At 41.8% G+C, this 24,305-nt stretch overlaps 1 protein-coding gene across 1 annotated transcript; it reads left to right on the top strand.

The window, feature by feature from the left end:
• Positions 1-2,006: 2,006 nt before the first annotated feature.
• LOC148113148 (uncharacterized) lies at positions 2,007-22,748 on the top strand. Its single transcript, XM_087871737.1, has 5 exons — positions 2,007-2,097; positions 9,704-10,315; positions 14,836-15,447; positions 19,056-19,667; positions 21,659-22,748. Exons 1-5 carry the CDS (start codon positions 2,093-2,095, stop codon positions 22,314-22,316), a joined length of 2,499 nt encoding a protein of 832 aa, XP_087727863.1. The 5' UTR covers positions 2,007-2,092; the 3' UTR covers positions 22,317-22,748.
• Positions 22,749-24,305: the final 1,557 nt, after the last annotated feature.

The following is a 24,305-nucleotide window of genomic DNA, read 5'->3' as shown; positions in this document are numbered from 1 at the left end:
GTGGGATTCAAATAATTTAACAATTGGTTCTGTGGGCATGGCTAGGTGGGCGTGGCTAGGTGGTCATGTGATTGGGTGGGCATAGCCAACTTGACGTCACTCACAGCAACATGGGTGGCACATTGCTGTGAGTGATGTCGTTGGCTATGCCCACTCAGTCACATGACCGATGCTGCAGAGACAGGGCAATTTCCTACCTTCCTCCCCACTGCCCTTGGGCTGGCAAAATAAAAGCCCGTCTAAAGAGTATTGCCTGCCTCCCGAATACTGGCAAAAGGAGATTGGGGGGGGGAAGAGAAGAGCCAATGGAAACACCCTGTTTTTCGCACCACGCTGGATCAGGATGGGGAGGTGGGTGGGGGAGCAAAAAGCCTACTCAGTCCATACCTACTCACCAGCATGACAGCGAATCTCTCTTCCAGCTCAGGCATTGGGAGTTTGGCCAATTTTCTTCCAGCCCTTGTGCAGGGAATCCCGGGGGCGGCAGCATATGAAATGCTTTTCACTCCAAGCAGCCCGGACTGGAAAACACATGGCTGGGGTGGAGGAGCGGTCCTTTTTAACAAGCTCAAAACTGTTGCTGCAAGCCTGAGTTCCCTGCACGAGAGCTGCAAGCCCAGCTCTGGCTGCAGACATGCGATTCTGAGGGCAGGCTTTTTCCAAGGCCGGTAATAGAGGGAAACAGAGATGAGTGCACTGGACTACCGGACTTCCAGCTCTCATGCGGGGAACTCAGTTGCAACTCAGTTTTGAGCTTGTTAAGAAGGACTGCTCCTCCACCCCAGCCATGCATTTTTAAGTCCGAATTGCTTGGAGTGCAAAGCATGCTGTCAAGTCCCAATTTAGGGATTGCCATATCTGGAGAGGGGGCACAGAGCTGCAACCATCGGTGCTGGTGAGCCCAATAGAGAGCAAGGCTGTGGCTGCCGTCATGGCGGGACACATCAGGGCAGTGCAGGCCTGAAGTTAGCACAACCCCGCTGGGAGGACACTTGCCCCTCTGGTAAGGAGGCTGCTCACCTGCCTCCTTACCAGTGTCAGAAGAGAGGGAGGCAGAAAAGTTCAGCCCAGTCTTCTCTTCCTTCTTGGCCTCAAGCAAATAGGCACACGTGCCTCATGGCGCCGGGATTTTTTGCGAGGAGATGGTGCATGTCTTCTGCGTCTCCTCGCAGAAGGCAGGAACTTGCAGCCAGGGGTGATATTGACTTAGCTACTGGTTCGCAAATGTGATCAACCACCTCCTCACATGCCTCCTCTGTGCATACGCAGGACCTTCTACGCATAAGCAGAGCATAAAAAAAAAGGACATGATGACATCTGGGTAGGTGGGTGGAGCCTCCAGCAGCCACAGCTACCGGTTTGTCTGAACCGGGTAGAACCGGCAAAATCCCACCACTGCATTACAGCAACCCTGAGCATCAGGAGGGGGGAAAAAAACCAGATCAGCCCTATATCTTCCAACATAATGGATCTCCGTGCAACTTCATCTCACATCAAAGAAAAACAAATCCAGCATTTGGCTGTAGTAATAGCTACAACATTTCAAATTACAAATAGGGTCCGTGTAACACACCAATCCATAAACTGTGGTTACAAGCCACAAAATGGGGCTCATACATATTTTGTTTTGGGCATAGTAGTTTAAGGTGTAATTCATGCATTGTTTTCATTTGGAAAACAGTACAAAGCCAGTACAAATGAAATTTTCAACAGTTCATGTTTAAACACAACAAACATGGAAAAAGTATGCCATATTTTTCAAGAACAAGAGAACCCACTCATCATACAGTTAGTATTTACAGAAAAGAATCTTCTATAATGCTGAAACTTTTATAGTTACTGTACCGGAACAACACAAGCAAGACCAGAAGAAATAAAAAACTTATCTTGCTTTATCTGGGCGGGCTAATACAGCAATTTTCAGTTTGCTTTGCAGAAACAGGAAACAAAACTCTATCCTTTCTTTTTATGACAAGTTAAAAGCAAATTTAAAAAAAAAACCCAATGCAGCATTTCAGACCACGCCACCGGAAGGAGAAACCCATTATTTTCAGAGAAGCAAGCTCTCTTTAAAAACTTCTAATCAGGCAATATGAGGTAAGTGAACAAGAATTAACATTATATTATCCTTCTCAATTATTTTACTTATAAAGTATTTAGCATTAAAAAGCTCTTTTTCATCGTGCAAAGCTTCAGCTTCTTTTTATATGGTTAGGTGCTTTCTTTAAAAAAATACACAGTCTGTTTTATAAACGTATAATACCGTAAAAGAACTTAAAGCAGTTATCCAGAGTATAAATCAACTGCAATGAATCCAATTTAATCTGTATCATTGGAAGATTTCTTGTTGGAAGAAATTTCCCAGGTTTGTTCCCAGCTGGGAATCAGTCACCGATGCTGAGAAGAAATAGACAGGGAAGCAGCTGCCAGAAAATGGATCCTTTAATTCAGGAAGGCAAGAAAAGTAGTGACACAGCTCCAGCATTCCTGACTTGCAAGCAAACTTGGAACCCTGACTTTGAACCTTTTATGCTTAATTTCCCTTTGAAGCTCCTGCAGTTTGATGGGTTTTGATGTGTTTCTGATTGCCCTGGGTTTTGTTTTCCTGGGTTAATCTTGGTCCCAGGTCTCTTGTTTTTCCTGTCCTAGGAGTTAATCCTGATCAGGAAGGAAGGAAAAAGGGAGTTTGGTTTACCTTGGAGAGTTTGTTTTTAGACTCATTCCCCTTATCTCAATGGCTCTACTTAAGTGTTCCTTTTAGCTGGTGCTTTTGCCTGGGGTTTTCTTAAACTCATTCAATGTACTGGAAGAACCCATCTGGGTTCAGTTCCAAGTGGGGAGAAAGACACTGGAAACATGGAGGCTGCTTGGAAGGATGGTTTAATGGAGCAAAACCATTAAGCACATAGTCCTGGTGCAGCTGATCACATGGAATGGAGAGTGAGTGTTATTTATACCCTCTCTTGGGCTTTGAACTTGAGCTTCCTGTTCCTGTGCAAGAAACGCATCCTAATGGCTGCTGTAGGGATCATGTGCTGGGAGTTTCTCTGATATAAGCTTGGTTGAACTGTGCTGGGTGATGTGTGAACCCAGGTGCCATGTGGTGAGCTCTGCTGCTAGATGGGTAGAGGACTAATCCTATTATGTCCTGAGGGTCATGTCTTAATCCCATCAGCCGGGAGCTGAAGGTCTAATTCAGGGGTGGGTTCTACTTACCTTTACTACCGGTTCGCAATGGGGCCACACTTCTGTGCATGTCCAGATCATCATTTATGACCAGTGGAGGGATTCAATTTTTTAAACATCTGGTTCTGTGGGTGTGGCTTAGTTGGGGGTGTAGCTTGGTGGTCATGTGACTGGGCAGGTGTGGCTAGCTGGTCATGTGACTGGGTAGGCATGGCTAGCTGGTCACGTGACCGGGTGGGTGTGGCTATGTGCATAGGGCTGCACATAGGGCTCAGAGGGCTGAAAAAAGTCATTTCTGACAGGTCCTCGCACTTTTGACCGGTCCTCGCACATATGACCATCCTCACATTTATGCCCGTTGCGGCATTCTTAACAACCATGTCAGTCATTTCACCACTACTTCTCTTCACCACAGTGACAAGAGAGGGCGCAAAACGTAAAATGTGAGGACAGTCGTAAGTTCAAGGACTGGTCAAAAGTGAGAGGACCGGTCAAAAATAACTTTTTCAGCCCTCTGAGTAGTCCATATGCAGATAAGGACTACCCAGAGGGCTGAAAAAAGTGATTTCTGACAGGTCCTCTGACCGGTCATCATTTATGTCCATTGCAGCATTCTTAATTAAATTAATTGAATAAAAATGACCTGCTGGAGTGGTCGGAGGCAGTCTGAGGCGGGCATTCGGGGTAAGGGCAAGGTGATACAACCAGGGTAGGTAGGCCGCTGCTGCCCAGGTGGGAGGCGGGCGCAGGCCCACAGGGCTGGCTGCAGGATGAAGCGATCGGATGGGGTAGGTCAGGGGTCTGCAACTTTAAACACTCAACCTTAAACACATGTAAACACTTAAACACATCCTTAAACCTGGGTGGGCATTGCCAACTCCAGTATTTTCTTTTAAACAGGTATCTCTGTGTGTCTCTTTCATCTCTTTCATCTCTTTCTCCCTCCCTCCCTTTCTCTCCTTCATCTCTTTCTCCCCCCCCTTTCTCTCCTTCATCTCTCTTCCCCTCCATCTCTCTCTCCTCTCCCGCTCAGGCGGCGGCGGCAGCGCACCTACCGCATCATCGGGTCACCCCTCAGCTTGGAGGCAGCACCTTAAGCCTGTGCCCCACCGTGCGTGCGTCCGCCCGGCTGTGCCTGCAGCCTGCTCTTGTTGCTCTTACTGAGCTTCGCAATGGGGCAGATGGTGCCCCTCCTCCTCCTGGAGCCCATTACGATGTGGAGCTTCGGCTGTAGCTTGGGCAGCCAGTGTTCCAGGGCAGAGGAAAGTCGTGCCTCTCCCCCAGCGACTGGATGGGCTAGGGCAGGGGTGGGCAATTGTGGCTCTTTAACAACCTGTGGACTTCAACTCCCAGAATTCCTGAGGGTTGTCCACAGGTTGCAAAAGAGCCAAAATTGCCCACCCCTGGGCTAGGTTAGGCTGATGCCACGTGGGTGGGAGGCAGGGCGAGGGGCAGGCGAGCCAACAATTTAACAAAGGTTTGGCTGAACCACCTAGAACCGGCAGAATCCCACCACTGGAAGGATACTGCAAAATCCCAATTCCCTCCCCACTCCTGGGGGAAGGATATTGCAAAATTGTATCACCGATACCTGGCTTGTATCACTGAGATGTGCATATCATTATTTATGACATCCGGGCGGGTCGGCAGAGCCTCCCGCCAATTTTACTACTGATTTTTCTATAGAACTGGACAGAACCAGGAGCAACCCACCAATGGTCTAATTGTCTTGTAGATTGGCTGGCCCAGTCTTAATGTGCACCAAATATCTGCTGGGGGCAGGGAGCTGTTCTTTGTCTTTAAAAACCTGTTTCTCCTTTTCTCATCCGGGGAAATATAATATTCTGCCTTCTTAATATTTCCTAGAATATTTCATTCTTCTAGGAGGGGTGGGTGCTAATTGTCTTCAAATGAATCCAAGCTCTGCAATATTAAAGATTCTGACTACCAGCAAGAATGAGTCCTCACATTTTAAGAGCACCTGTCATGTCAGATCCATCGTGGCAGCAGCACCTGTTAGCGGGCATCCACTCACCTGCTGCCTGCCACGCCCCTCACCTTGCTGTGTCACTGCCGCTGTTAGACCTTCCTTCCTTCCTTCCTTCCTTCCTTCCTTCCTTCCTTCCTTCCTTCCTTTCTTTCTTTCTTTCTTTCTTTCTTTCTTTCTTTCTTTCTTTCTTTCTTTCTTTCTTTCTTTCTTTCTTTCTTTCTTTCTTGTAACCCTGACAGCAGCATCACCAGCTGTACCATTAAAGTGAATGGGACTGTGGGTGAGTCAACAGCTGGTCAGAGGAACATCAGCAGGACAGAGTTGACAGTTACTCTTTTAAAATTATGATTTAAATGAAGTTGATTTAAATCAAATCCACCCTGATCACAATTCGCAATATTTTTTATCAATTTCCAGCAAAAATGTCCATTGAGGAAACAGAAATTGATTAACGACCTTCATGACTTACTTTACAACTTGTTGTAAAATTGGGTGCAATCACATCTCAATTTACGACTGCAGATGGAAATTAATCCAGACAAGGACTATAGGAGCGGGAAAACAAAAAAGAGAAAGAGGGAAAAGCTACCAAAAGCCGCCTTTGATGTAATGGACGAATATATCTTAGTAGATATATGGCGGCTCCTAATACCCAAATGAAGAGCAATACACCTTTTACTCAAACCCCCAAAATTCTTGGTCAAGGATTGACATGATGTGGGTCAGTAGAGGACTGGGGATGGAAATAGACTCAGCGGAAATAACCCCAAATATATGGGCTGATCATAGCCCACTAGAGATAAGGTGGAAAAGCTTGCATAGGAACCAACAGAAGAGATGGAGGCTAAATACCCAAACTCTGAGGGATATGGAGTATACCAAAAAACTCGAAGAAGAGCTAAGACTATTTTTTGTGGCAAATGAAAGTCAAGAGACCCGTTGAGTGGTAGTTTGGGATACAATGAAGGCATACCTAAGAGGGTTTATAATATCACACAACATATACAAGAACAAAGAGAAAAGGAAGAAACAGATCTGGTGGAGCAATTAGGTGAAGCAGAAAAGAAATTACAGCGAAATCCGAGTGATGAGGCAATAAAAGAAAATTGGATGACAATAAGACACAAATTAAATCTATTAGAACAGGAAGAATTGGCATGTAAGATTAAACAATCTAAACAATATTATTTCGAGAATGCAAATAAACCGGGGAGGTGGTTGTCGTACAAATTAAAAAAGGAGAAGGAAAAGGGGATTATCTACCAATTGGAGGATCTGGATGGAAAGTTATTGAATAAAGAGGAGGAAAAACTTGAATTCGCTCGGGAATTCTATGAGGCCTTATACAAGGAGGAGGAAACCCCAATGGAAAATATCAAACAATATTTGGCAAAGGAGAAACTCCCTCAGATAAAAGAGGAATAAAGGGAAATGCTTAATAGAGAGATTACAATGGAGGAATTAAAGAAGGTAATATCAAACTTAAAGGAAATTCTTATCCCAATTGTGATAAGTTGAGGACTACCCATATTATTGAGGAAATTCTTATCCCAATTGTGATAAGTCGAGGACTACCCGTATATACAGCTACCTTTACTTTGGGGAGGAAGAAAATCTGTATTTGCATGACATTATTACCCATATTTAATTGAACCATGAATTATTAATAAAGTTTTCTACCTGTATATGAGAAGTAGAACTTAAAAAACGTAGATAACATACATACTGGGCTCACTTGTTCAGTGTGTTGTGTAATCAATTTTCTTGTTAAACTACAATAAGTTAAGGTAGTCCTTAACTTACAACAGTTCACTTAGTAACCCTTCAAAGTTACAACATGAATGAAAAAAGTGAGTTATGATCATTTTTCACACTTACGACCGTCGCAGCATCCCTGTGGTCACGGGATTTACATTTGGATGTGACTCACATTTATGACGGTTGCAGTGTCCCACAGTCTTGTGATCCCCTTTTGTGACCTTCTGACAAGCAAAGTCAGTGGCGAAACCAGATTCACTTAATAAGTGTTTCTAATTTAAGAACTTCCATGATCCGCTTAACAAATGGGATGAGAAAAGTCCTAAAATGGGGCAAAAATTTTAAAAAATGAGAATGATATTGCTTTAGATATCTTCAATATTTGATAAATAAATTTTAACAATTATCGTGTTAATAATTTTAAGGTCACTGTATACGAGTTGGGTAGCTATATAAATTTGTTTAATAAATACGATGGAAAAGGTCTTTGGGGATTCCAGAATTTAAATGGTACTAATTGGATTTTTGATCTCCCTTTTATTTTGAGACATAATGGACTAGTTTTACACTGTAACTAAATTACACAAGAGAATGTAGTATATATACCAAAAATAATTAAATAACAATCTGTTACATTGGGTTAAGTGATGTAAGGCTTGATCGCAGGCAAGTTCAAAGCTCTGTTGAGAGATACCTGTGTTCTCTCTCTCCTTTCCTTTTTCTTTCTCTTTCCTTCTCTCTTTCTTTCTTCTTTCTCTCTCTCTCTTTTTCTTTTTTTCTCTCTCTCTTTCTCCTTTCTCCCTTCCTGTGAAAAACCCCAGAAGGTCTTTGGTAGGAGGAAGAAAAGCCAAACGTTTTGAAACTCAGAACATGCCCATTGACCATCTGGCATTCTTAGAGCTCCACTATTGATTAGCTTAGCCTGAGCAAGGTTAGTTAGCAGCCACTTATAATAAGCTCTCAACTCAAGCTCAGTGCACTGGCGATCTCCCTAAACAGTAAGGATTTTTTTTGTTTCTTTCTTCCTTGAAGCCCCCCTCCACCCAGCAGCCCGTTTTTGCTTCCAGGGGGCTGCAGGGAGTCTAGCTAGACAACCTCCCCCATGCCCCCCATCTTGGCCTTAGCAAGCCTCCCTGCAGCCCATGGGAGCCAAAATGGGGTGGGGGGGGGACTCCTGTAAGGGGCAGGGAAGGTAAGGTCGTGGGAATGGTCAGATTGGCGCAGCATGCTCTGGGTGGGGCTAGCGCAACTTACCTGTAAGCAGGAGGAGGCAGCTCAGTTGGGGTGCAGGGCAGGCACCACGTGGGAAGGCAGCTTAGGCAGGCAAGCTGCCCAGGTTGTGACGAGGAAAAGCAAGTGACTGGGTGGGACAGCAATGGGGGGATTGGTTTGGGGGTGTGGCCAGCCAACCATTAATACCGGTTCTGCGACTCTCACCAATTTAACGCTACCGGTCCTCCCAAACCGGTGTGAACCGGTAGCAACCCACCACTGCTACAGATTGAATAACTAAACAAATAGATAAAATAAGATCCACTTCAAGTCCACCTTCAGCTAGGCCCAGTCATTCCCTCTAAGCCCAACCAACCTGACCATTTGAAGGGACCATTTGATAACTTGAAGGGAGATAGCCATGTAAGCCTGGCTGAGCTGCTGGGGAAAACTGGGAGATCAATGAATCTAGAGTCCTTTCAAGTCAGCCTTGTATGTTGAACTTCATCTCCCAGAATTCCCAAGCATCACAGAAAATTGAACATCAACCAATCAGAGGGCATCCGTTTGGGAAAGGCAAGAATAATTGTGTTTTAAAACTTTTTGCTCTGGGGACTCCTACCTGGTTTTAACAATATGGAGGACCCCAAAGGAACTTTTCTTTATATGGGTATTTATTTGTTTGTTTGAGTTCATCCGTATTTACAGTATTAAAAGTTAACATTGACACATTTGTAAAATATTTACTTATCAAATTGTATAAAACTAATATTCAACCATTAGATATTAATATAAATAAAATATTTTTCATACAAAAACTCTATTAGTAGCCCGACATTGTAAATCATATAGGAATCACAACCATATGAGCAAATGCTATTCTATTCTAAAGTAACATTGACAGAATCTTGTAATCTGAAAGTACAATCCTGTCCCCCCCACTCGTCTACAGCCTGAAAAACTACGGAGAGTCTCTTTTGAGCCTCTATCCCAGCTTCCTGTCAATTTGCAGGTTATGCTGTCTCTTATCTGACTGTTCCCTTAGCAGTGTCTCTTGCCCTAATCTCCCAAGGACTTTCCTACATACTATCCTTATCTATAATCTTTTAACAAATGATTTGTTAAAATCATATTCATTTTTTCTCATTTCTCATTTTTTTATTTAAAAATGAGAACAATGACATTTTTGCAAATATCTTCAATATTTGATAAATAATTTTGATTTCATGAACACCTTAGAAGGTCCTGAGGGACCTCAAGAGGTTCTTGGACCATACTTTAATAAACATTTCTCTAGTTCATTCTTATTTTGCAATGAATTCCTAAACACTGATCATACCACATTGTACATTTTGGGCAGGCATAAAGCTCAATAGACAGGCACTCCTGAAGTTACAATGACAAAATATAACAAAGGAATACAATCTAGATACATAGCCTAATTATCACTAATTGATTTCAATAAAAGGTAGTAAAAAACTAGTATAAAACTATGAATTGAATTTCTTTGTCCATAAACTGTACATATCTTTCATTCTCTTTCCTTTTGTCCTGCAGTTTCCTCTCCCAGGAAGGTTTAAAGGAGATTCTCCAACAACTTGAATGCCATTTTACATGGGAGTTGCAGAAAGAGCATATTGATTCTGATAAATTGGAGAAAACAACTGCTGAGGAGATCCGGATCTTAACCGATAAATCCAAAGTTCGAAATTACAACCTTCTTGCCTATGTGAAATTCCTCAACGACAAGAAGGACGAAGCCCTGGAAAACCTGCAGAAAGCTGAAGAGACTGTGCCCATAGAATACCCTGAGGATGTTGAAAAGGGAAGCCTGGTTACCTGGGGCAACTATGCCTGGGTGCACTACCACATGGGCAACCTTATCGAATCCCAAGCCTACGTGGAGAAGGTAGAAAACACCTGCAAGCAACTTGGAAGTGAGTCTCCTTATAAGATGGAGCTGCCACAGATCGACTGTGAAAAGGGTTGGGCTCTCCTCAAATTTGGAGCCAGGTATTATGTAAAGGCCAAGGAGAGCTTTGAAAAAGCCTGGGAAAAAGAATACGAAAACCCAGAATTTTACTCGGGCTATGCACTCACGGTATACCGCTTGGAATATCTTTTTGCAGAAAACCCTTCACGGAAAAAGTCATCCCGGCGACCTTTGAGGCAAGTTTACATGCAGGGGATGTAAGAAAGAAAGAAAAAATGCTTTGTTCCTTACCTTACAGGCAGCCCTCTCTGATCCTACTAGTTCAACTAAATCCTGCTATTGATTTTTCACACACCATAAATTAAATTCTTCCAGGAGTGACGAGGTGACCTAAAGGTGAAACTCTTGCCTGACAATCAGGAGGCTGTGAGTTTGATCCTAGGTAGAGGCAGATATTTCTCTCTCTGGGCACAATGAGAATATATCTGCTGAAAAAAAAGTGTGCAATGGCGATGGGAAGAGCATCCGGCCATTAAACACTCTGCTAGCTCCATTCAGTTGCCCAAACTCCACACTCCAAGGGATTATGGGGTTAATAAAAGTTGATGATGATGATAAAATTAAATTCTTCCATTTGAGGCTTCCTCTGGGGCATCTTAAAAATTTAAGTGCCCAGAAAATATTATCACTAATTTTGCAATGCTATCTTAGGGAAAGAACAAATGATTAAATGCAGGATAGCAATCACATGAACTGCATCCACTCTTAATTAAGTGTCACATTGGATTTATCCTCATTCCTTAAGAATTGGAAAGTAGCCTTGCTAAATAAATTAAGAGATTTCTTTTGCCAAAAGCTTTTTTGTGCAGTGGTTGTAGAGGGCTTAAAATAGTGGTCTAAGACAGGGGTCCCCAACTGTGGGCTGCCACTCACGAGTCGGCTGTGAGTTGTTTGCAACTTACACATATGCACATCCTCACTTGCACAAGCAGTGGGTGCTTGCACGAATTATGCCTTCCCACCTGCCAATCTGCAAAGCCAAAATCATTGGGGAACTTTCGTCTAAGGTAAGGAATTTATACATTTGGAAGCAGTATTGGTTTTTACTTTGTTTTATTGGATTGTTGTGAGCCAGGCATTATGTGAGATGGGTGGCCCTACAGATTAGGTTTGGATCCTACTTTTTTTTTACTACCGGTGCTGTGGGCATGGCTTATTTTGTGGGCGTGGCTTGTTCATGTGATGGTGGGAGTGGCTTCATGGTCATGGGACTGGGTGGGCATGGCCAACTCAATGTCACTCACATCAAGGGTTCCCTCGCCTGGCTTCTTCCCTCCCAGCCATTCCTTTTCATACCCAGCCTCAATGTATCTTTAGTTCTGTAAAAAAGTTGTTCACCTTTTTTCAACTTTATTATCTACATACTATAGATGTACTTTCATGGACCACTGAAAGGAGAAAATGGCCCACATGCTTTACTCAAGAGTGTGATAGGCAAAAGGCTTTTAAGGGGCTGCCAGAAAGAATCTATAGGCAATGTATTTTCCAAAGCACCACAAGGCAAAACAAGAAGCAATGGATGGAAACTGAACAAAAAGAGAAGTTAATTTTTCTCCTAAAACTAAGGAGAAACTTCCTGACAGTGACAACCAATATAGGTGCAGAAATATTTCAGTCATAATTTCACATATAAAATAGCAATTCATGCATATTGTTCAAAACAGTAATTAGTATTATGGCTGATGTTTGAAAGCAAGCATAAAAGTCAAAGATCACAAGAGTGCTTCTTTCTCTGAATGTATACAAAACATCATATACCAGGAATAGCATATTAAGATGGACTTATGCAACCTGATGTACAAAATAAACACACACATATTTATGCTCTGGACTGTAGACATTGAATGCATGTAAATCCCTGAAAAATATGTGGTAGCCCTGGGCAAAAGAAAGGCAGTAAAATCACTCTAGGTGTAGGGGCAGTGTAAAATATGGACACATGATAAATAATGGAACAATTAAAAATAATAGCAGAGTGTTTTTCTCTCTCCCTCCCTTCCTCTTTCTTTCTCTCTTTCTCTCTCTTTCTCTCTTTTTCTCTGTCTTATCGGGGGAGGGTGTTTGTGGCTATCACAATTACTTTCAAAACTACTGGATATTTTCTGTTACATGAAACTGCTTTTTACAGTCATAAAATGCAATAAAACATTTTTTAATGGTAAAAGTAAACTGACATATGAAGCTACTTCTAAATAACTGTGTAAGAAAGGAATAAATATTTTTTCTGAAAATTACTGGCGTAAATACACAAAATTAGAGCCATAATGTGTGGTAATATTATTTATAATAGAATTTTGGTGGAGGAAATAGAGTAGCAAGGAGATTGACACATTGAGAACTACATGAAAGGAACACGAATGTGATAAAGTCACTGTATATGAGTTGGGTAGCTATATAGATTTATTTAATAAATACAATGGGAAAGGTCTTTGGGGATTCCAGAATTTACATGGCACTAATTGGATTTTTGATCTCCCTTTTATTTTGAGACATAATGGACTAGTTTTACACTGTAACTAAATTACACAAGAGACTGTAGTATATATACTAAAAATAATTCAAAAACAATTTAATCTGATACATTGGGTTAAGTGATGTTGGGCTTGATCTAATTTCAGGCAAGTTCAAGGCTCTATTAACAGATACCTGCATTCTCTCTCTCCCTTCCTTTTTCTTTTTCTTTCCCTTTCTCTCTCTCTTTCTTTCTCTCTTTCTTTCTTCTCTCTCTCTCTCTCTCTCTCTTTCTTTTTTTCTCCCTCCCTTTCTACTTTCTCCCTTCCTGTGAAGAACCCCAGAAAGACCTTGGTAGGAGGAAAAAAAGCCAAACGTTTTGAAACTCAGAACATGCTCACTCTGAGTTTCTCAGAATGCCATCTGGCATTCTTAGAGCTCCACTGTTGATTAGTTTAGCCTGAGCTATCCTTATAGCTAGCAGCCACTTACAATAAACTCTCAACTCAAGCTCAGGGCACCTGGGGATCTCCCTAAACAGTGAGGATTTCTTTGCTTTTTTCCCCCTTGAAGCCCCCCCTCCGGCAGCCCATTTTTGCTTCCAGGGGGGAGCAGGGAGTCTTGAAAGGCAGCCCCCAAAGCCCCATTTTGGCCTTAGCAAGCCTCCCTGCAGCCCCTGGGAGGCAAAACGGGGTGCGAGGGGGGGACTCCTGAAAAGGGCAGGGAAGGGAATGTCGTGGGAGTGGTGAATGCTCTGGAAGGAATAGCGCGATTTAACTGTAAGCAGGGGCGGGATGGGTGGGATGGCAATGGCGGGACCGGTTTGGGGGCGTGGCCAGCCAGCCATTAATACCGGTTCTGCAACCCTCACCAATTTATGGCTACCGGTCCTCCCGAACCGGTGTGAACCGGTAGCAACCCACCACTGCTACAGATTGAATAACTAAACAAATAAATAAAATAAGATCCACTTCAAGTCCACCTTCAGCTAGGCCCAGTCATTCCCTCTAAGCCCAACCAACCTGACCATTTGAAGGGACCATTTGATAACTTGAAGGGAGATAGCCATGTAAGCCTGGCTGAGCTGCTGGGGAAAACTGGGAGATCAATGAATCTAGAGTCCTTTCAAGTCAGCCTTGTATGTTGAACTTCATCTCCCAGAATTCCCAGGCATCACAGAAAATTAAAAACCAACCAATCAGAGGGCATCCGTTTGGGAAAGGCAAGAATAATCGTGTTTTAAAACTTTTTGCTCTGGGGACTCCTACCTGGTTTTAAAAAGTATGGAGGACCCCAAAGGAACTTTTCTTTATATGGGTATTTATTTGTTTGTTTGAGTTCATCCGTATTCACAGTATTAAAAGTTAACATTGACACATTTGTAGAATATTTACTTATCAAATTGTATAAAACTAATATTCAACCATTAGATATTAATATAAATAAAATATTTTTCATACAAAAACTCTATTATTAGCCCAACATTGTAAATCATATAGGAATCACAACCATATGAGCTAATGCTATTCTATTCTAAAGTAACATTGACAGAATCTTGTAATCTGAAAGTACAATCCTGTCCCCCCTCCCACTCGTCTACAGCCTGAAAAACTACGGAGAGTCTCTTTTGAGCCTCTATCCCAGCTTCCTGACCATTTTTTGGTTATGCTGTCTCTTATCTGACTGTTCCCTTAGCAGTGTCTCTTGCCCTAATCTCCCAAGGACTTTCCTACATACTATCCTTATCTATAACCTTTTAACAAATGATTTGTTAAAATCATATTCATTTTTTCTCATTTCTCTTTTTTATTTAAAAATGAGAACAATGATATTGCTTTACATTTTTGCAAATATCTTCAATATTTGATAAATAATTTTGATTTCATGGACTCCTTAGAAGGTCCTGAGGGATCTCAAGAGGTTCTGGGACCATACTTTAATAAACATTTCTCTAGTTCATTCTTATTTTGCAATGAATTCCTAAACACTGATCATACCACATTCATAGAGGTTTTAATATTGTACATTTTGGGCAGGCATAAAGCTTAATATACAGGGAGTCCTGAAGTTACAATGAGAAAATATAACAAAGGAATACAATCTAGATACATAGCCTAATTATCACTAATTGATTTCTATACATTCAATAAACGGTAGTAAACAAAAGTAGTATAAACCTATGAATTGAATTTTTTTTGTCCACAAACTGTACATGTCTTTCATTCTCTTTCCTTTTGTCCTGCAGTCTCCTCTTCCAGGAAGGTTTAAAGGAGATTCTCCAACAACTTGAATGCCATTTTACATGGGAGTTGCAGAAAGAGCATATTGATCCTGATAAATTGGAGAAAACAACTGCTGAGGAGATCCGGTTCGTAATCAATAAATCCAAAGTTCGAAATTACAACCTTCTTGCCTATGTGAAATTCCTGAATGACAAGAAGATCGAAGCCCTGGAAAACCTGCAGAAAGCTGAAGAGACTGTGCCCGTAGAATACCCTGAGGATGTTGAAAAGGGAAGCCTGGTTACCTGGGGCAACTATGCCTGGGTGCACTACCACATGGGCAATCTTATTGAATCCCAAGCCTACGTGGAGAAGGTAGTAAACACCTGCAAGCAACTTGGAAGTGAGTCTCCTTATAAGATGGAGTTCCCACAGATCGACTGTGAAAAGGGTTGGGCGCTCCTCAAATTTGGAGCCAGGAATTATGAAAAGGCCAAGGAGAGCTTTGAAAAAGCCCTGGATAAAGAACCAGAAAACTCAGAATTTAATTCGGGCTATGCACTCACGGTATACCACTTGGAAGATCATTATGCAGAAGACCCTTCACGGGTAAAGTCATCCCTGGAACCTTTGAGGCAAGTTTACATGCAGGGGAAAGGAAGGGGGTAGCTTACCTGGCAGGCAGCCCTCTCTGATCCTGATAGTTCAACTAAATCCTGCTATTGATTTTTCACACACCATAAATTAAATTCTTCCAGGAGTGACGAGGTGGCCTAGAGGTGGAACTCTTGCCTCACAATTAGGAGGCTGTGAGTTTGATCCTAGGTAGAGGCACATATTTCTCTCTCTGGGCACAATGAGAATATTTGAACAAAAAATCTGCAATGGTGACGGGAAGGGCATCAGGCCATTAAATCATCTAGCATCTGGCTAGCTCCATTCAGTTGCCAAAGCAATTTTGCAATGCTATCTTAGTGAAAGAACAAATGATTAAATGCAGGATAGCAATCACATGAACTGCATCCACTCTTAATTAAATGTCACATTGGATTTATCCTCATTCCTTAAGAATTGGAAAGTAGCCTGTGCTAAATAAATTAAGAGATTTCTTTTGCCAAAAGCATTTTTGTGCCAGTGGTGGTAGAGGGCTTAAAATAGTGGTCTAAAACCGGGGTCCCCAACCTGTGGGCTGCCACTCATGAGTGGGCTGTGAGTGGTTTGCAATTTACACATATGCACATCCTCACTTGCACAAGCAGTGGGTGCTTGCACGAATCATGCCTTCCCACCTGCCAATCTTTAAAGCCAAAATCATTGGGGAATTCTTTTGTGGGTGTGGCTTGTTCATGTGATGGTGGGAGTGGCTTCATGGTCATGTGACTGGGTGGACGTGGCCAACTCAATGTGACTCACATCAAGGGGTCCCTCGCCTGGCCCCTCCTCTCCCAGCCATTCCTTGTCACACCCAGCCTCAATGTATCTATAGTTCTGTAAAAATGCTGTTCACCTTTTTTCAACTTTATTACCTACATACTATAGATGTACTTTCATGGACCACTGAAAGGAGGAAATGGCCCACATGCTTTGCTCAAGAGTGTATTAGGCAACAGGCTTTTAAGAGCTCCACTATTGATTACCTTAGCCTGAGCAAGGATAGCTAGCAGCCACTTACAATAAGGTCTCAACTCAAGCTCAGTGCACTGGGGATCCCCAAACAGTGAGGATGAAGTGGGAGTAAAAGGATTTACCTTTTCCTCTCTCCCTTCCTCCTTCTCCCTTTCTCTCTCTCTCTCTCTCTTTCTCCCTCTCTTTCTCCTTTCTCCCTTCCTGTGAAGAACCCCAGAAGGTCTTTGGTAGGACGAAGAAAAGCCAAACATTTTGAAACTCAGAACATGCCCATTGATCATCTGGCATTTTTAGAGCTCCACTATTGATTACCTTACCCTGAGCTATCCTTATAGCTAGCAGCCACTTACAATAAGCTCTCAACTCAAGCTCAGCGCATCTGGGAATCTTCCTAAACAGTGAGAATTTCTTTGTTTCTTTCTCCCTTGAAGCCCCGCCCCCTGTTTTTGCTTCCAGGTGGCTGCAGGGAGTCTTGCTAGGCACACCCCCCACGCCAGTGGTGGTCCCTACTGGTTCGGCCCGGTTCTCCTGAGCCGGTAGCGGTGACAATATGACGTCACCAACCGATTCTGGCCCCAGTGCCGGCCCCACCCCCCACGACCCCCACCCCCCCGCATTATTCTTACCTTTTATTTGGCCCCACCCCCAATTGATTGCTGTCTCCTTAATCCCAGCTGATGGCTAGAGGGAAAAAAAAATTTTAAACTCTTGCTGTGGGGCTTCAAAGGGCCGCCCTACAGCTGATCACGGTTAAAAGAAAACAATTGAGTAGACCAGTGCCTGCAAAAATACATGAGTAGATCAGTGCCTGCAAAAAATAAATGGGTAGATCGGTACAGCTCTGCAAGCAGTTAAAAGCCTGGTAGACCAGTACCTCTGCTAAATCCTAAATAATTGTCACATGACCATTAAGCCACCCCCACAAAATAAGCCACGCCCACATAACCGGTAATAAAAATATTTAGAACCCACCCCTGCCCCAAGCCCCATTTTGGCGTTAGCAAATCTCCCTGCAGCCCATGGGAGCCAAAACAGGATGCAGGGGGGACTCCTGTAAGGGGCAGGGAAGGGAAGGTCGCGGGAGTGATGGGGGTGGCGCAGCATGCTCTGGGGGGGTGCTAGCACGACCTGCCTGTAAGCAGAGGGAGGCAGCTCAGTTGGGGCACAGGGCAGGCACCACATAGGAAGGCAGCTTAGGCAGGCGAGCTGCCCAGGTGGTGACGAGGAAAAGCAAGTGACTGGGTGGGACGGCAATGGGGGGACCGGTTTGGGGGCGTGGCCAGCCAGCCATTAATACCGGTTCTGCGACCCTCGCCATTTTATCGCTACTGGTCCTCCTGAACCGGTGTGAACCGGTAGCAACCCACCACTGCTACAGATTGAATAACTAAACAAATAAATAAAATAAGATCCACTTCAAGTCCACCTTCAGCTAGGCCGTCATTCCCTCTAAGCCCAACCAACCTGACCATTTGAAGGGACCATTTGATAACTTGAAGGGAGATAGCCATGTAAGCCTGGCTGAGCTGCTGGGGAAAACTGGGAGATCAATGAATCTAGAGTCCTTTCAAGTCAGCCTTGTATGTTGAACTTCATCTCCCAGAATTCCCAAGCATCACAGAAAATTAAAAACCAACCAATCAGAGGGCATCCATTTGGGAAAGCCAAGAATAATCGTGTTTTAAAACTTTTTGCTCTGGGGACTCCTACCTGGTTTTAAAAAGTATGGAGGACCCCAAAGGAACTTTTCTTTATATGGGTATTTATTTGTTTGTTTGAGTTCATCCGTATTTACAGTATTAAAAGTTAACATTGACACATTTGTAGAATATTTACTTATCAAATTGTATAAAACTAATATTCAACCATTAGATATTAATATAAATAAAATATTTTTCATACAAAAACTCTATTATTAGCCCCAAATTGTAAATCATATAGGAATCACAACCATATGAGCTAATGCTATTCTATTCTAAAGTAACATTGACAGAATCTTGTAATCTGAAAGTACAATCCTGTCCCCCCCCCTCTTCTACAGCTTGAAAAATTAGGGAGAGTCTCTTTTGAGCCTCTTTCTCAGATTCCTGACGATTTGTGGGTTATGCTGTCTCTTATCTGACTATTCCCTTAGCAGTGTCTCTTGCCCTAATCTCCCAAGGTCCTTCCTATATACAATCCTTATCTATAATCTTTTAACAAATTTATTTAAAAATGAGAACAATGATATTGCTTTACATTTTTGCAAATATCTTCAATATTTGATAAATAATTTTGATTTCATGAACTCCTTAGAAGGTCCTGAGGGACCTCAAGATGTCCTGGGACCATACTTTAATAAACATTTCTCTAGTTCATTCTTATTTTGCAATCAATTCCTAAACATTCATAGAGGTTTTACATTTTGGGCAGGCATAAAGCTTAATATACAGGCAGTCCTGAAGTTACAATGAGAAAATATAACAAACGAATACAATCTAGATACATAGCCTAATTATCACTAATTGATTTCTGTACATTCAATAAAACAAAAACAAAAGTAGTATAAACCTATGAATTGAATTTCTTTGTCCACAAACTGTACGTGTCCTTCATTCTTTTTCCTTTTGTCCTGCAGTCTCCTCTCCCAGGAAGGTTTAAAGGAGATTCTCCAACAACTTGAATGCCATTTTACGTGGGAGTTGCAGAAAGAGCATATTGATCCTGATGAATTGGAGGAAAGAATTGCTGAGCAGATCCAGTTCTTAACCAATAAATCCAAAGTTCGAAATTACAACCTTCTTGCCTATGTGAAATTCCTGAACGACAAGAAGGACGAAGCCCTGGAAAACCTGCAGAAAGCTGAAGAGGCTGTGCCCATAGAATACCCTGAGGATGTTGAAAAGGGAAGCCTGGTCACCTGGGGCAACTATGCCTGGGTGCACTACCGCATGGGCAACCTTACTGAATCCCAAGCCTACATGGAGAAGGTAGAAAACACCTGCAAGCAACTTGGAAGTGAGTCTCCTTATAAGGTGGAACTGCCACAGATCGACTGTGATAAGGGTTGGGCTCTGCTCAAATTTGGAGCCAGGAATTATGAAAAGGCCAAGGAGAGCTTTGAAAAAGCCCTGGAAAAAGAACCCGAAAACCCAGAATTTTACTCGGGCTATGTGTTCACAGTATACCACTTGGAAGATCATTATGCAGAAGACCCTTCAGGGAAAAAGTCATCCCTGGAACCTTTGAGGCAAGTTTACATGCAGGGAAAAGGAAGAAAAAAAATGCTTTGTTCCTTACCTTACAGGCTGTCCTCTCTGATCCTGCAAGTTCAACTAAATCCTGCTATTGATTTTTCACACACCATAAATCAAATTCTTCCACGAGTGACGAGGTGACCTAGAGGAGAAACTCTTGCCTGACAATCAGGAGGCTATGAGTTTTATCCTAGGTAGAGGCAGATATTTCTCTCTCTCTGGGCACAATGAGAATATTTCCGCTGAACAAAAACTCTGCCATGCCAACGGGAAGAGCATCTTAAACACTCTGCTAGCTCCATTCAGTTGCCTAAGGTCCACACCACAAGGGATTATGGGGTTATTAAAAGATGATGATGATAAAATTAAATTCTTCCATTTGAGGCTTCCTCTGGGGCATCTTAAAAATTTAAGCGCCCAGAAAATATTATCACTAATTTTGCAATGCTATCTTAGGGAAAGAACAAATGATTAAATGCAGGATAGCAATCACATGAAGTGCATCCACTCTGCCCAGATGGTGACGAGGAAAAGGAAGTGACTGGGTGGGACGGCAATGGGGGGACCGGTTTGGGGGCGTGGCCAGCCAGCCATTAATACCGGTTCTGCAACCCTCACCAATTTATCACTACCAGTCCTCCCGAACCGGTTTGAACCGGTAGCAACCCACCACTGCTACAGATTGAATAACTAAACAAATAAATAAAATAAGATCCACTTCAAGTCCACCTTCAGCTAGGCCCAGTCATTCCCTCTAAGCCCAACCAACCTGACCATTTGAAGGGACCATTTGATAACTTGAAGGGAGATACCCATGTAAGCCTGGCTGAGCTGCTGGGGAAAACTGGGAGATCAATGAATCTAGAGTCCTTTCAAGTCAGCCTTGTGTGTTGAACTTCATCTCCCAGAATTCCCAGGCATCACAGAAAATTAAAAACCAACCAATCAGACGGCATCCGTTTGGGAAAGGCGAGAATAATCGTGTTTTAAAACTTTTTGCTCTGGGGACTCCTACCTGGTTTTAAAAAATATGGAGGACCCCAAAGGAACTTTTCTTTATATGGGTATTTATTTGTTTGTTTGAGTTCATCCGTATTTACAGTATTAAAAGTTAACATTGACACATTTGTAGAATATTTACTTATCAAATTGTATAAAACTAATATTCAACCATTAGATATTAATATAAATAAAATATTTTTCATACAAAAATTCTAGTATTAGCCCCAAATTGTAAATCATATAGGAATCACAAACATATGAGCAAATGCTATTCTATTCTAAAGTAACATTGACAGAATCTTGTAATCTGAAAGTACAATCCTGTCCCCCCTCCCACTCGTCTACAGCCTGAAAAACTACGGAGAGTCTCTTTTGAGCCTCTATCCCAGCTTCCTGACCATTTTTTGGTTATGCTGTCTCTTATCTGACCGTTCCCTTAGCAGTGTCTCTTGCCCTAATCTCCCAAGGACTTTCCTACATACTGTCCTTATCTATAACCTTTTAACAAATGATTTGTTAAAATCATATTCATTTTTCTCATTTCTCATTTTTTTATTTAAAAATGAAAACAATGATATTGCTTTACATTTTTGCAAATAGCTTCAATATTTGACAAATAATTTTGATTTCATTTACTCCTTAGAAGGTCCTGAGGGACCCTAAGAGGTTCTGGGACCATACTTTAATAAACATTTCTCTAGTTCATTCTTATTTTGCAATGAATTCCTAAACATTGATCATACCACATTCATAGAGGTTTTAATACATTTTGGGCAGGCATAAAGCTTAATATACAGGCAGTCCTGAAATTACAATGAGAAAATATAACAAAGGAATACAATCTAGATACATAGCCTAATTATCACTAATTGATTTCTATACATTCAATAAAAGGTAGTAAAAAAAGTAGTGTAAAACTATGAATTGAATTTTTGTCCATAAACTGTACATCTCTTTCGTTCTCTTTCCTTTTGTCCTGCAGTTTCCTCTCCCAGGAAGGTTTAAAGGAGATTCTCCAACAACTTGAATGCCATTTTACATGGGAGTTGCAGAAAGAGCATATTGATCCTGATAAATTGGAGAAAACAACTGCTGAGGAGATCCGGTTCGTAATCAATAAATCCAAAGTTCGAAATTACAACCTTCTTGCCTATGTGAAATTCCTGAACGACAAGAAGGACGAAGCCCTGGAAAACCTGCAGAAAGCTGAAGAGGCTGTGCCCATAGAATACCCTGAGGATGTTGAAAAGGGAAGCCTGGTTACCTGGGGCAACTATGCCTGGGTGCACTACCACATGGGCAATCTTACTGAATCCCAAGCCTATGTGGAGAAGGTAGAAAACACCTGCAAGCAACTTGGAAGTGCGTCTCCTTATAAGGTGGAGCTCCCACACATCTACTGTGATAAGGGTTGGGCTCTCCTCAAATTTGGAGCCAGGTATTATGAAAAGGCCAAGGAGAGCTTTGAAAAAGCCCTGGAAAAAGAACCCGAAAACTCAGAATTTGACTTGGGCTATGCACTCACAGTATACCACTTGAAATATCTTTATGAAGAAAACCCTTCACAGATAGAGTCATCCCTGCGACCTTTGAGGCAAGTTTCCATGCAGGGGAAAAGAAGAAAAAAAAATGCTTTGTAGCTTACCTTACAGGCAGCCCTCTCTGATCCTGTTTGTTCAACTAAATCCTGCTATTTTTCACACACCATAAATTCAATTCTTCCAGGAGTGACGAGGTGACCTAAAGGTGAAACTCTTGCCTGACAATCAGGAGGCTATGAGTTTGATCCTAGGTAGAGGCAGATATTTCTCTCTCTCTGGGCACAATGAGAATATTTCTGCTGAACAAAAACTCTGCAATGGCGACGGGAAGAGCATCCTTAAACATTCTGCTAGCTCCATTCATTTGGGATTATGGGGTTAATAAAAGATGATGATGATAAAATTAAATTCTTCCATTTGAGGCTTCCTCTGGGGCATCTTAAAAATTTAAGTGCCCAGAAAATATTATCACTAATTTTGCAATATATCTTAGTGAAAGAACAAATGATTAAATGCAGGATAGCAATCACATGAACTGCATCCACTCTTTATTAAGTGTCACATTGGATTTATCCTCATTCCTTAAGAATTGGAAAGTAGCCTTGCTAAATAAATTAAGAGATTTCTTTTGCCAAAAGCATTTTTGTGCAGTGGTGGTAGAGGGCTTAAAATAGTGGTCTAAGACAGAGGTCCCCAACCTGTGGGCTGCCACTCACGAGTGGGCTGTGAGTGGTTTGCAATTTATATATTTATTTATTTATTTATTTATTTAATTAATTAATTAATTAATTCAATTTATATGCCACCCCTCTCTGAAGACTCAGGGCGGCGTAAGTGAGGATGTGCACATATGCACATCCTCACTTGCACAAGCAGTGGGTGCTTGCACGAATTATGCCTTCTCACCTGCCAATCTGCAAAGCCAAAATCATTGGGAAACTCTCATCTAATATAAGGAATTTATACATTTGGATGCAGTATTGGTTTTTACCTTGCTTTATTGGATTGTTGTGAGCCAGGCTTTAGATGAGATGGGTGGCCCTACAGATCAGATCAGTTCTAACATTTTTTACTATCGGTTCTGTGGGCGTGGCTTATTTTGTGGCCATGGCTTGTTCATGTGATGGTGGGAGTGGCTTCATCGTCATGTGACTGAGTGGGCATGGCCAACTCAATGTCACTCACGTTAAGGGGTATCTTGCCTGGCCCTTCCCCTCCCAGCCATTCCTTTTCATACCCAGCCTCAATGTATCTATAGTTCTGTAAAAAAGTTGTTCACCTTTTTTCAACTTTATTATCTACATACTATAGATGTACTTTCTTTTTTTTTTTTAATTTTTTTTTTAAAAAAACAAACTTTATTCGTATTTTTAAAAAAGGACATTTAAAACAATTATAAGAAAAACTGAACAAGTTTTTCTTAATCAAACACACAAATTACAAGTACATATACTATACATATATAGTGCTCAACTTCATCTATCAACTACTTTCTAATGTTATATATACATATATATATATACGCACAGTGACTTATTTCCTTCTATATCTCTCTGACAGTGCAGTTGTTTATTTGCATTAATTTCTCCTAACTTTCATCTCTAAGCATTCCCTCTCTCTGACTTATCCACTGGTACCAGCTATTCCATATTTTAAAGTATTTTGAATCTTCCTTATCCTGTAATTTTAGGGTTAATTTATCCATCTCTGCGCATACATAGATTTTCTGTATTACTTCCTGATCAGTTGGCAAACGGTCTATTTTCCAGAGTTGTGCCAACGCTAATCTTGCCGCTGTAATAATGTGGAGTATTAGGTATTTTATGTCCTTCCTAATATTCTTATTGATCATGCCGAGTAAAAAGACTTCAGGTGTTAATTCAATTTCGTGATTTGTTATCTCTAATATCCATGTTTTTATTTTGTTCCAATATTTTTTGATTTTTGGGCAAAGCCACCAAGCATGGTAAAAAGTTCCCTGCGCTTTTTTACATTTCCAGCAAGCCGAGTTCACATTTGGATACATTTTTGCTAACCTTGCGGGTGGCAGATACCATCGGTACCACATTTTATAATGATTTTCTTTGT

The sequence above is a fragment of the Pantherophis guttatus genome, chromosome 6 (genome assembly GCF_059756535.1).
Source record: "Pantherophis guttatus breed Tessera chromosome 6, ASM5975653v1, whole genome shotgun sequence".
In the NCBI taxonomy this organism is placed as follows: domain Eukaryota; kingdom Metazoa; phylum Chordata; class Lepidosauria; order Squamata; family Colubridae; genus Pantherophis; species Pantherophis guttatus.
Note: the sequence above shows the minus strand (reverse complement) of the source record. Positions and strands in the feature narration are given on the sequence as shown.

Coding starts and splice junctions, on each gene's coding strand:
- LOC148113148 (XM_087871737.1), top strand. Junction 15,448..19,055: donor TCATCCCTGGAACCTTTGAG/GCAAGTTTACAT, acceptor TTTGTCCTGCAG/TCTCCTCTCCCAGGAAGGTT. Junction 19,668..21,658: donor TCATCCCTGGAACCTTTGAG/GCAAGTTTACAT, acceptor TTTGTCCTGCAG/TTTCCTCTCCCAGGAAGGTT.